The sequence below is a fragment of the Ostrinia furnacalis genome, unplaced genomic scaffold, assembly GCF_004193835.3.
Source record: "Ostrinia furnacalis isolate ACB-3 unplaced genomic scaffold, ASM419383v2 OfSCF0526, whole genome shotgun sequence".
NCBI lineage: Eukaryota > Metazoa > Arthropoda > Insecta > Lepidoptera > Crambidae > Ostrinia > Ostrinia furnacalis.
Window position 1 is genome coordinate 522,230 of NW_021130765.1, and position 12,537 is coordinate 534,766.

General features: G+C 36.2%; 1 protein-coding gene across 1 annotated transcript in view; it reads left to right on the forward strand.

The window, feature by feature from the left end:
* The window catches only part of w (eye pigment precursor family transporter white), a 32,803-nt gene extending 25,707 nt beyond the window's left edge, over positions 1-7,096 (forward strand). The window contains exons 11-13 of the mRNA XM_028322824.1: positions 3,607-3,712; positions 5,924-6,095; positions 6,811-7,096. Of these exons, the coding sequence (XP_028178625.1) occupies positions 3,607-3,712; positions 5,924-6,095; positions 6,811-6,912 (380 nt within the window). The 3' untranslated portion in view covers positions 6,913-7,096. The remainder of the gene's footprint in view (positions 1-3,606; positions 3,713-5,923; positions 6,096-6,810) is intronic.
* Positions 7,097-12,537: the final 5,441 nt, after the last annotated feature.

Below are 12,537 nucleotides of genomic sequence, written 5' to 3' on the forward strand. Positions count from 1 at the left end.
ATTCGAACCTCAAGAACATTGTGCATCTTAGGCCCAGTTTTTTGATTCATAGTTAAAATAACAAATTGTTAAATTTTGCTACTAATGGTTAAATATTAACAAAATGTTAACTCATAGTTAAAAAATGTACTAAAAGTCTAGCTAACCATTGTTCGAAATACATTTTTCTCTGATATTTAACCACTTGTCATTTGACATCTGTCAAACTTGACCATTGGTTATTTTAACTACGAATCAAAAAACCGGGCCTTAGTTAACGCACGGGTTAACGGGACTATTCCCATCTCTCGTTCCCTCCGCTGCAACTCCTGTGTAGCCAGGATCTACAGCTTGACCGCCAATAAAAACCCAACCAGTGAAGGTCAAGTTTGTCCCGGGGGAAAGTTAGACTGTCATTAGACCAAAATCAGAAGAATATAGGAGGAGTTCGAAGTTAAGGTTCGACTTCCCTCCCATCCTTCCTCCATCAATAGTTTGTAAAAGGTGTGATTTACCAACAAGAATGTACAGCCTGAAGTGCTAAAAAAGTTTACATTAATTTTGTACACAATGAAAGCCTTTGTGTATAATAATAACGCTTTTACAATAACATACCATAATGGGGTTAGTAAAAACTTTATTACGCCATAACTAACCGTGATAATATCATTAATCTATTGTGAACTGTAATACAACAACCACAATGGATAACGCTACAAAATAGAGCAATACAATATACACTCGCAAAGTACCGTTTAGGTATTTGTAGGCAATGTGTAAACGGACCTAGGATTGTGTACACATAAAGCTAGGCTATAGCGAAATTAGCGAATGGACAGGAAGGAACAAAAACTATGATCCTGAATCTAATACTTCCCCCGGGACAAACTTGACCTTCACTGGTTGGGATTTTATTGGCGGTCAAGCTGTAGATCCTGGCTACACAGGAGTTGCAGCGGTGGAAACGAGAGGTAGGAATAGTCCCTTAATATGTACTTTTTTTTTTACAGTGTTTAAGTTTGCTGCAGTTTGCACCACAAATACCACCTAGACTTACTCAGTGTCAAATAACTTGCTATATCTATTACACTATAATGACAAAACCAATGTGCCCTAGCTTAATAAATGCCAGAAAGACGAAGAGAGAAATAATAAAAATAAAACACATTTTTGAAGAATGGCAACACAGGCAGCCCTATCCGCTGGCTGGGACAGAGAAGACGTCACTAATTAGAGCGGGACAGGTGCTTGACCTGCATTGTGCGAGCATAGAGAAACCGCGCGCGTGCGAACCCTTTTTACCCGGCCATAGACAAAAGCGCGCGAAAATACGGCCACAGAGTATGTAATTACGGAGTCCGCGCGCAAAAAGATAGCATGAATCGATAAAGTTAATCGATTGTGACAGTTTTATAGCTTTTATTGAATTGATAGTTGCATTATACGAGTAAGTGGTTTAATACCTAATGAAGTGTAATCTTAATTTTGAGTGAAGAAAATCGACTTTCTTTTTAATTATAAATGTGTTTGATTGTCAGTAGGTATGTTGTTAGTTGCCAAATACCTAATTAATACTAGAACTGTAAATAATTTATTAAAACGGGACTATTCCCACCTCTCGTTCCACTGCACCCACTGCGACTCCTGTGCAGCCAGGATCTACAGCTTGACCGCCACAAAAACCCAACCAATGAAAGTCAAGTTTGTCCCGGGGGAAAGTTAAACTGTCATTGGACCCGCAACGAAATTAATCAGAAGAACATAGGAGGAGTTCGAAATTAAGGTTCGACTTCCCTCGAAATAAATTATAGGGTACAGTTGCACCTAAGTATTACGCCAGTGTTTATTCGTATCTACATAAAATTCATTTTCAATTTGATGTTAACCGAACCGACTAACGAAGCCAAACTAGAACACTTGATGCATTGCACCTCGTAATTAAATTAATTGATCTATCACCTTAATAGGACCGAGAAAGGGAATTAACAGTAATAACAAGAGTGAGGACTAGCTAACTCCTAATTTCAGAGTTTCATTTTAAATAAGACAAATAATAGGCTAGGTTCATGAGATTAAGATCTTTGAAATACTTACAACGTAAATCTGTGAGAAAAAAAATCTTAAATTCAACTTCAGTGTGCTTACTATGAGATTCACTAGTGACTACGTAAAATAATTACAATAAATGAATGACAAATTGTACAGCGCCCCTAGCGGCTACTTTCAAGAACTAAAATCTTCATAGATTTTATGACACAGTCGCTAGTGAGCACACCTAACGTAAACTCATGGTAAGCACACAGAGGTCGTACTTTGGAGTTTGGATTACCAGCTTTTTAAATTGGTAATCTAAAGTTCTAAACTCAAAACTCAGTGTGCTTACCATGAGTTTACGTTAGGTGTGTTCGCTAGCGACTGCGTAAAAAAATGACATTTAATTGTATGACATATTGTGCAGCGTAGAGGTGGGCGCCACGCCGGCGCGCCGCCGCCGCCGCGAATTTTTTCACGCCGCCGCCGCCGACGACCAGCTGTCGGCGCGCCGATACTGATACTGTACAAACTATTTGCAATTTATTCCTCTCCTATACTGTACTAATTTGTGTTTTAAACGCAGAAGAACTATATTTTTATTGAGTTGAGTGGCTATTTTAGTTCAATAAAGTCCTAGTATCACTGCGACCGGTACCGATCTATTGTGATCGTCGCTATTTTGCTTACAGTTCGCCTCCGAGTCCTGCATCCATTAGGAATTGCAGTATCTTTTGGGGGGCAATATGTTTTACATCTTGTGGGCTTAGGATGTGTTTGCCCAGGTGTAAGCTCCGCTTGCGCATCAAAGGTCAGCAGTCCGTGAGAATGTGTAGTGGCGGTTCATCTGCCTCTTGGCACATCCTGCACGTTCTTGATTCGGACAGTCCGATAAAAAAAAACCGGTCACATAGCAACTGTGATAGCAACTGTTGAGCGTTACGTAATGGAAGCCAAGCAGGTTGCTGGTTTTGTAGTTGCAGTGTGGGTAGGTTAAGAATAAAACTACACTTGAATTTGAAAAAATATAGCATTTGAGCGGTTTGTTATTATTTTATTTTAACTTCATTATTTTCTGTACCTAGTTTCATTTAATACATAAATGAAACGAGCTTGTCTGTTGCGTGCACTTGCTGCTTATTTATTATAAAGTGTATTCTGTATTTTTCTTATAAGTGAATATAATTGTATTCTTTTAGAAAAATAAATATCTAAAACCATAAAACCATAAATACTCATCAAGGTAATAAATTAAATGGTACGTCATAAAACTATAAAAACTATTTTTAATTACATAAAGGTATAATAATAAATGAATGCTTATTCTGTTCAATTAAACTGTAACCTTTTTTAAATTGGTTATAGGTACTTGCAAACGACTATTTAAAATTTAGCACTGTGATGTGTATTATCCAGAAATGTACTATGTTTCACCATTTATGTACTTATCTCTAAGCGAAGTTCCTAACAGGAACTTAACAATTACCAAAATCAGAATCTTATTTGCTACATAAAGCTAGTTAGCGACCGGAACTATCAGGAAGCCTTAGCATTTCGCGTTATCCAGAAGTTGTAGATGTTGAATGTTCTATACAGGTTACCTGATCTCTTGCGCAAGCAGCAGCGTCAGCATGGCGGCGTCGGTGGGCCCGCCCATCATCATACCGTTCATGTTGTTCGGCGGTTTCTTCCTCAACTCTGGGTGAGCTGACCTTTTTAATGCTTCAACCACACCAACGCGTGCAGATCGCCATCGCCGGCGCGATCATAGGCCAATGACAGGTCGCGCGGACTATCATGGGTCGCGCGCGGCCTGTCATGTGTCGCGCGGACTGTCATGGGTCGCGCGACCTGTCTTTGGCCTATGATCGCGCCGGCGCCTATGGCGATCTGCACGCGTTGGTGTGGTTGAAGCTTAACTGCACTAATTTATCATACAAACTTTATTAAGGGACGTAACTTCACAGGCCTTCGCTAGTTAGGATTTTGTTGGCGGTCCAGCTGTCATTCCATACACAGGAGTTGCAGCAGCGGTAGAAACGAGATTAATAGTCCTGAAACTTTACAAAAGCACAGCATCATACAAAACGTTGACAAAACCACTGGTTTGTCAACAATGCCACATCAATCCTCTTCAATTTGGAATCCTCTCAAGGAACTATTATTAAATTAGATATCTGGCTTACGCAGATGCAATGTAATAAACAAGTTTTTATGTACATAAGTTTCTTCCCAAATATCGTTGAATACCTAATTTATTGCTGTTTTTAGTGATCTTATCTTTATTGGTTTCTAATCTACATAGTGTGCAAGCGGGTCCAATTACGCTTTTAACTTTTCCTACGAAAAAACTTGGCTCGTGTAGCCAGAATCTATCTGAAGATTATTGATTAGAAAACGAGAGATGGGAATAGAAGAATAACACCCGTATTCACAAACGATATTTGTTTAAGTGAAGCAGCAAATCTAACACACAACGTTGAATAGAGCTCTGTGATTGGTTCGTGTGTGACCCTGTACGTCCACGCTCACTGTGAGACCTCATAGCAATGTTTGTGAATACGGGCGTAAGAAAAAGTAACGCCCGTATTCACAAACGGTGCTTGCTTAAGTGAAGCAGCCAATCGAACGCACAGCGTTGAAAAGAGCTCTGTGATTGGTTCGTGCGTCACCCTGTGCGTTTACGCGCACTGTGAGACCTCATAGTAATGTTTGTGAATACGAGCATAAAAGTAAGAGAGTGTAACTACCCGTTCGCGCTAAGTTTGCCGGTCCGTGGATTGCGCGTCCCCTCCCCCAACCGCAATTAAACGCAATTAGTTAGTGATTAAACGCAATTAATGTGTCTTATTTTACGCAAAACACAATTTTTATCAATAACTAGCTTCCCCCCGCGGCTTCGCCCGCGTGGAATTTCGTTTGTTAAATTTTCCTGAATTTTCTTTGCTATAAACCTCACGGAGGCCGAGACCTTTCCAACGAAAGCAAAACCGTGGAAATCGGTTCGTGCGTTCTGGAGTTATAGCGTCAGGAAGGAAAACCCGACTTATTTTTATTAGTGATGAAACGGATAGTTGTTTGGCCGGATACCGGATACCGGATATCCGGCCAGCTGCTAGCCGGATAGCCGGATATCCGGCGGCCGGATAGTTGGCCCATTGTCTCGTTGCATGACGTGTCGAGTTTAGTGCCGCACAGGGTGCTTCGAATGCGATCAGTGGGTCTAGTAGACTAGACAAGTCACACTTTTCGAAAATCGAATCCGTCCGAATAGAATGTCAGATTTTGCCACTTGTCTAGGGGGCAGATTAATTCGGGCGATTTCTGTTGCCATCGTGAGTGTGTGATTGAATAGCGAAAATTAAATTAGTTTACTTGCTGCGTAATCTGACTGAACTGCATCATCATGTCATCAGACCAATAAGTGAAAAAAAGTATTTACTATAATGTATTCGTCATTAGAGTGAATAGCCCAGAAAAAGACATTTTGAAAGGCCTTAATATGGTTCTTTTGTAACTTTTTGGACCTTAAATAAAAGCCGTCATTATTATTTATATTTATTACCTCAAAGATTAATGTATTTCATTTTATTATAGGAAATTGTCATAGTTTTTTAATATCCGGTATCCGGCCGGATAGTGAGCTACTATCCGGTATCCGGCCGGATAGTAAATTGAGGCCGGATATCCGGCCTACCGGATAGTTGCCGGATATCCGTTTCATCTCTAATTTTTATATAGTAGATAATAAATAAAACATATTTTAAATATAGTTTGATAAAGTTATAGACGATTCCCTTCGAGTGACGTCATATCGCCAGCGGCAAACTTAAAGCGAACGGATAGTAGGAGTGAACACTGGGTCAAAAATGTGGTAAATAAAGTTCTAAATTACTATTTTGCTCTCTACCAGGTCTGTTCCTCCTTATCTCGGCTGGATATCATACCTATCCTGGTTCCGGTACGGCAACGAAGCGCTGCTGGTCAACCAGTGGTCAGGCGTGGAGACCATCGCTTGCACCAGGGAAAATTTCACGTGCCCTGCATCAGGGCAGGTCGTGTTGGAGACGCTTAGCTTCTCTGAGGTAAGTCATAGAATAAAGTTTTGTATTTCAATGACAAGGTGATTCCAAACTTTCAGTTAGCATGGCATGTAATGATGTAATACCGCAACGAATAATAAAATACTTTTCTTGAATGGTGACTGTTGAACATGACGTATTTTTTGGTCGCTAATAGTAATGAATATGTGTATTAATATTAAGTTATATTATAACTTAAATGTATTCTTTATTAATACATTAAATAAAATATGTAGTTATTGTGCGTGCAATTAATAAAGACTGTCGTCTTTTCAGTTCATTTATACGAATAGACACTGAACTTTGATGGCCTATTTTTATAGTATTAGAATAACTTTAGTCAAATAATCATTTAGTCTCTTCCACTACAGCAGCACGCCTTCTCTAACTTACCAGAGGCAAAAGTAAAGAGATAAAGAGTCAATATACAGAACCCATGATGTACGACTAACATATTTCTTAGAATATTGTTACTAACTCTACTAATATGTATAGTCTCTTAAGTTCAAATTGTTACTAACCAAACTATGGACTGCTTTTGTCTGAAAATTAATGATTTTTATTTTATTTTATTTATTTAAAAGGGTTACAATTAAATAGTACTTTCAATTACTTATAAATAAAAGTCTTGTACCGTTTGTTTGTGTGCAATAAAGATTTTAAATAAAACAAATAAACATAATTTGCATTGTCTCAATGTATTTATCTTTGTCCTCAGGATGACTTCAAAATGGACGTCATCAACATGGTGCTGCTCTTCATCGGGTTCCGACTGCTGGCATACATCGCGCTTCTGATGCGCGCGCGCCGGGCCAAGTAATGATTTGTTTATAATAAGCCTAAATAATATTTAAAGGATAATTTGTGGACTTTTAACAATATATGAAAAGTTATTAAAGGAGATTTTGTGAACTTTTAAATAGAAACAAAAGAAGACGGTTCAATCTGCAAATATAATAAATTGAAGGCGTGGCGTACGTAGGTAGATGACGTTTGAAGTGTTTTGAATTTTTTATAATACCTACATTTATGTGAAATACATATTTGGTAATTTTACGCTGAAACGTTGCTGATATAATGCTATAATATAAATACAGTAATAAATATTATAGCCATGTTATTTTTTTTTGTTTTATATCATTTATTTTATGATGTGTTCATTTTATATTTTATCAAACCATAGTAATTATTATTTACCATATTATTTACTTAGTACAAGATTTGTGCCTCTATTTTTAAAGAATGTATTACAAATAAGTAGTTTAAGTGTTATATTAATAAATGAATTTCTACTGAATGATTTTATATTGCAGTTTTAATTAATGTAGCAAGATAAACATTTAAAACCTTATCAAAGTTCAGGAAAAACAAAAACAGGTTGTAGATGAAATACGTATTTTTTTATTCATATTAACATTTTAGGTCATGTAAGATTAAGAAATACACATTCCTTTCCCGTCTTCTATAATGTCTCTCCTTTTCCATAAAGATCCTGTTGTATATAATTGTATAGCCAAGTTTATAACTGTAAATAATATAAAGCTTTGATTTTTGTATAAACGTATGTATATTATATAAATATCTCCTGTATATTCCTCATTTTCCTGATCATTAATTCCTTTCCAAATTCCGAAAGTAGGCATTTTTCCTTTTAATTCCCGTTTCCCCGTTTTTAACTCGACACTGGCAAGAGGCATAGCATAGCCATAATAAAAAAATAAAAAAAAAGATTAAGAAACAATGTTAAATAAATTTTTTCCTACTTGTATAAGTCAAGTAAGTCAAGTGTATTAGTCAATATTTGTGATTTGCGAGAAGTAAATAAGTACATATACAAAATAGGTATTTTTGTCTGTTGATTGTTTGATAATTGTCTTGCTTTTATTCAGTGTTCAAAATTTACTTTAGTTGACTTTCACTGACAATGCGATAAGATTACTATAAAAAATCTTACAAATGACTTGTTTTTGTGCCCGTACCTGTAACATTGATTCAGTCAGTGGGTAATCGTCCGATAAACTTGTCTAACATTAAAATAATTGTTTTATTGTCAATAAAAAAAATGTAACCTGTATTTTATAGCATTATTATCCATGAGGTCAAACTACAATCTATATTTATGACCTTTATTAAAGAATTCTATTTAATCTTTTGTTTATGTGCCATCATTTACATAAAACATGGTCAAGTCTCATTAAATAATTCCTGAGATTTTTAAATATAGACCTCATAAATAAGTTTATGAGTTAGTAACTTAAAAATAACTTGGACGAATTCCAATAAAATACCATTGCGATAACTTAAAGAAAATTACAATCAAACAGTCACACAGATTTTTCCGAAAAGTTTCCTTATTGAAATCCTTTTTCCTTCGATTTGAAAATAAATGCTTATAGGTAACTAATTTCTTTGCATACATTCTGAATTAGTCTGGAAAAAGAAAAAGAAAATTGCACTCAACAATGAAAGTTTCCTGAAAATTTTTCTTCTAAAATCAATATTTTGTCCTTTTCCCTCTTATAGCAAGAATGAGACAGTCAGCAGTCGTGCTCGTTGACCCGACTTTACGCGGTGTAGTATGTAATATCCACACGTGGCGCTCATAGTGACATAGGGTTGGCACAAGTGGAGTCACTTGGGCTCAAACTAAATAAAAGCATAATGGGCACAGTTGCAAATACCCTCGGCTGCTATCCTATTGTCGGTCATATCTTCTCGTTCGACTTGTTCTATCGCAAAGAATTTACGGGAATCTTGTAGGTTACCTATCCTACTTGTATTAAGTATTAAGATGTCAGTCACTGCAATTTTCCCATGTTTTTATAAAAATCGTGTATCAAATTATTAAAACATGAAATTAATTATCGTGGCCTCGAAGTAATTTTTGTATTGTCTTCTGGACATGAACGCGATACAGTCCAAGTCCTAGACGCTTTATAGCTAATTTAGGTATTTGTATGCTATTTCTACTGGTGTCCCATTAATTTATCACGTCATCACACTGACATCAGATGTAGATGAGCCTAAGACATATCCAACAGAGTTGTGCTAATTTTGGGACACCTGTATGTATTGGTGACAAAAGTTAAAATTCAAAAAGCGACTCCAAAACACTGCAGCCCTACTGCCCACCGAAGCCTCGCAACACAGCCGTCACATCGCTTCCCGTTCACGCCGATCGCGCCGGCCTATTTGTGCTTATGAGATTACGCTCCGAAACTCGGAGGATTATTGACAGTTGATAGTACACCACAAAACTAGCGCCCATATTCACAAACATTACTATGAGGTCTCACAGTGCGCGTGGACGCACAGGGTGACATGAACCAATCACAGAGCCCTATTCAACGCTGTACGTTCGATTTGCTGCTTCACATAAGCAAGGATCGTTTGTGAATACGGGCGTAAGTGAGGTAACAGAGGTATTAATTAGTGAAACGAAGGTCTAGGGCAGGCTGTTGGCCGATTATGGTGACGTAAGGAAAGCCTCAGGATTACTGGATAGTGGATACTAAGTTGATAGATAAAAACAAACCTAGTAGGCTTTCTAGCTCAAGACTGAATGTGAATGAATTTCTGACATCAGGTAACTCAGTAAGTAGTTGGCCTAGGATTCGCGCTACGATAAACTTTTATGGAGGCTTATCGATTTTACCTACTTGATAAGCCCATACATTTGTCATCTAAAGTCATCGATAAGATTTTATCACGGCTAGCATCCTACCTAGTCCGGCGGGGTAACTGCACGATAGAAGAAGAATTAAGACAAAATTCGTAGATTCCTTCTCTTTCTACGGCAATGCTTAGGATAAGTAATTAAGACTTTATTAATGAAAATTTAAAAGTGATTCACTAATTGATTTTCTGAGTGACGAAAAACACCACGTAACTTTGACCTGTAGTAACTGATAAAAATCTTGGTTTCTATATTGCCTCACATTGCGCAACGTGTCTTCGTTGCGGTAGGAATCCAAGGCTTCTCATGATAAAAACACCAACCTACATAATTAGCATAAAAACTTTTAGAGTATTTTAGGAAGACCGGTTTCTGATGTCGGTTTATATTCGGTTCTAAAACTATTACCAAAGCGATTAAACCGTTTTCTGTCATTCAAAAGTTATGTTACCAAATATTTTGTCAATTTTCAAAGGGTGTTGAACTCTACTTTTTAGGCAATAAAATATACCAAATATCTAAGTACAAAATACAGTAAGATTTGAGTTGACAGCCTATACACACTACAGGTTGCAGATCAAGAGCTAGTTTAGCTTAATCTAAAGAGCTGACGCAGTTACCCACAGTGTTTGTATACTTTGCAGTTAGCACACCACACACAACTATGGAAAACTGAAAAAACAGCAGGCAAACTTTACATGTTTCATAATCTTGGCACCGACTCCAGAAGTATCAATCATGGTATACCTACATAAATATCAATAATTCGTCCTAATAAATAAGTAGGTAATTAGTAATTATTTTTCTACTTTTCAACCGACTTCAAAAAAGGAGGAGGTTCTCAATTCGACCCGTATGTTTTTTTTAGTGTAGGTTTTTTGGAGTCGGTTTTATTTTTTTTAATAAAATTTTACTTATTTCTTGATTTTTAGTTAACTAATTATTACCTTGATGTTACCACTGAAGGTAGGCAGTACATTGAGACCATATTCTTCATGTCTAGTGTAAAATAATATTCCCTACAAAATACAGGTTACCATATAGGAAACCTAAAAAGACCTTAAACGGTTAGCCCACCTTAAAAACATGAAAGAATACAACTGTTGGTCTATTTGTACTTATAATATTTAAAGAATTAACCTACAACTCCTAAGCATTAAGGAGTTGTACCTACCATGACTAGTTTGTCAAATTCGCATGAGACCACCCTTTTGATAATACCTATTCAACAAAAAAATAATCGTTCAAATTGGTTTATAATCGGCGGAGATATTGCGTATAAAAAAGTTTATCCCCAATTTTCCACCCTTGGGGGTTGTTTGATTTATTATTAAATTTAAATGGGACCACCCTTGAGGTATTGTATGACCTAACCTATACGCCGAAAAAAGACTTGTTCAAATTGGCGGAGTTATCGCGTAACAAACATAGAAAAAAAAAACATACGGGTCGAATTGAGAACCTCCTCCTTTTTTGAAGTCGGTTGATAAACTAAACTAAGCTTACCTCTTGCTCTACCATCCTAAAAGAGTTGCAGATTTCAGACACTCTAAACTCAACTAAAAATTTATTTTTGTTAGATTATTGTCCTAATTAATTGTGAAACGATGGACACGGTGCACGCTGTCTTCAGATATCGGAGCGAATATTACCTTCTACCGCACCGTACTCGCATAATGCCCTTTAAATTCGTACCCAAGTAAAGGAAAACGTACTTAAAGTACTTTTGTTGGAAAAATAGGTTAATATTGTTCCAAATTCCAATATATCACACGCTGTTTTGGTGCACAAGGAACGTGATCGCGAAACTAGAATAGTAGGTGTATTTGCAAATCAAAAAAACAATCAGTCATCTTGTAGAAATGAGGAAGGTTTTTAAGCTCAATAAACATAACTAAGCCGACTTGAAATGTATGCAAAATTATTCAAATAAACTATAATTTGATAAAAAATAGTGACTGTTTTATGATATAATTTGATATTTATTTCATAAATTATTATTCCAATCTATTTATAGTCTACACGGTGAGTAGGAGTTGGTGCATAGTACCAAAGGTTATGGTTATTCGTGGCTCTTTTGTTTTTTTTTTTAACTTAGATCACCTGTTATTAAGAGGCTGTCACATTAAAACACGGTAAAAAGATACACTGTCTAAAAGTAGTTACAGTAAAAAAATACAATAGGCTAGTATACATTCCGTTATAACAATTCAGTAAAGTTTCATCAAAATCCGTTCAGTAGCGTGCGTGAAAGAGTAACAAACATGTTAACATCCAGACATCTAAACATCAATACAAACTTTAGTAGATCCATACAAATATTAGTAGGATTACTTAAAAAAAAACTGTTCGTGGCTTGAACAATTCATGATTTTTCACTTGGAAAGTTCAAGAGGCTCATAGTATCAGTCCAACAAATTCAATCTCAAGACATTTTGCATAACTCTTTTGACTCTTTTAATACAAATCGTATATCTATTCCATTAACAGTACCTAATACATATTGTAATATTAATTTAATGCTAAAAGGCGTCTCACTTTATCATTTTAATAAGCCTCATTAAATATTTTAATTTACAATGGTAGGCATCAGGCCTGAATTTAATGAGGTATAAATCACCATTCACACTAGTAGCTGTGCTAGTAGTCTGATTATATTTGACTTTATAATGTCATTAAAACTATTAAAATTACTTCAGCTTTCGTAAAAGACTGGTTTTCCGACTGCTCATTTATTACAAAGGTATTCAATAGCGATGTTTGTTTATC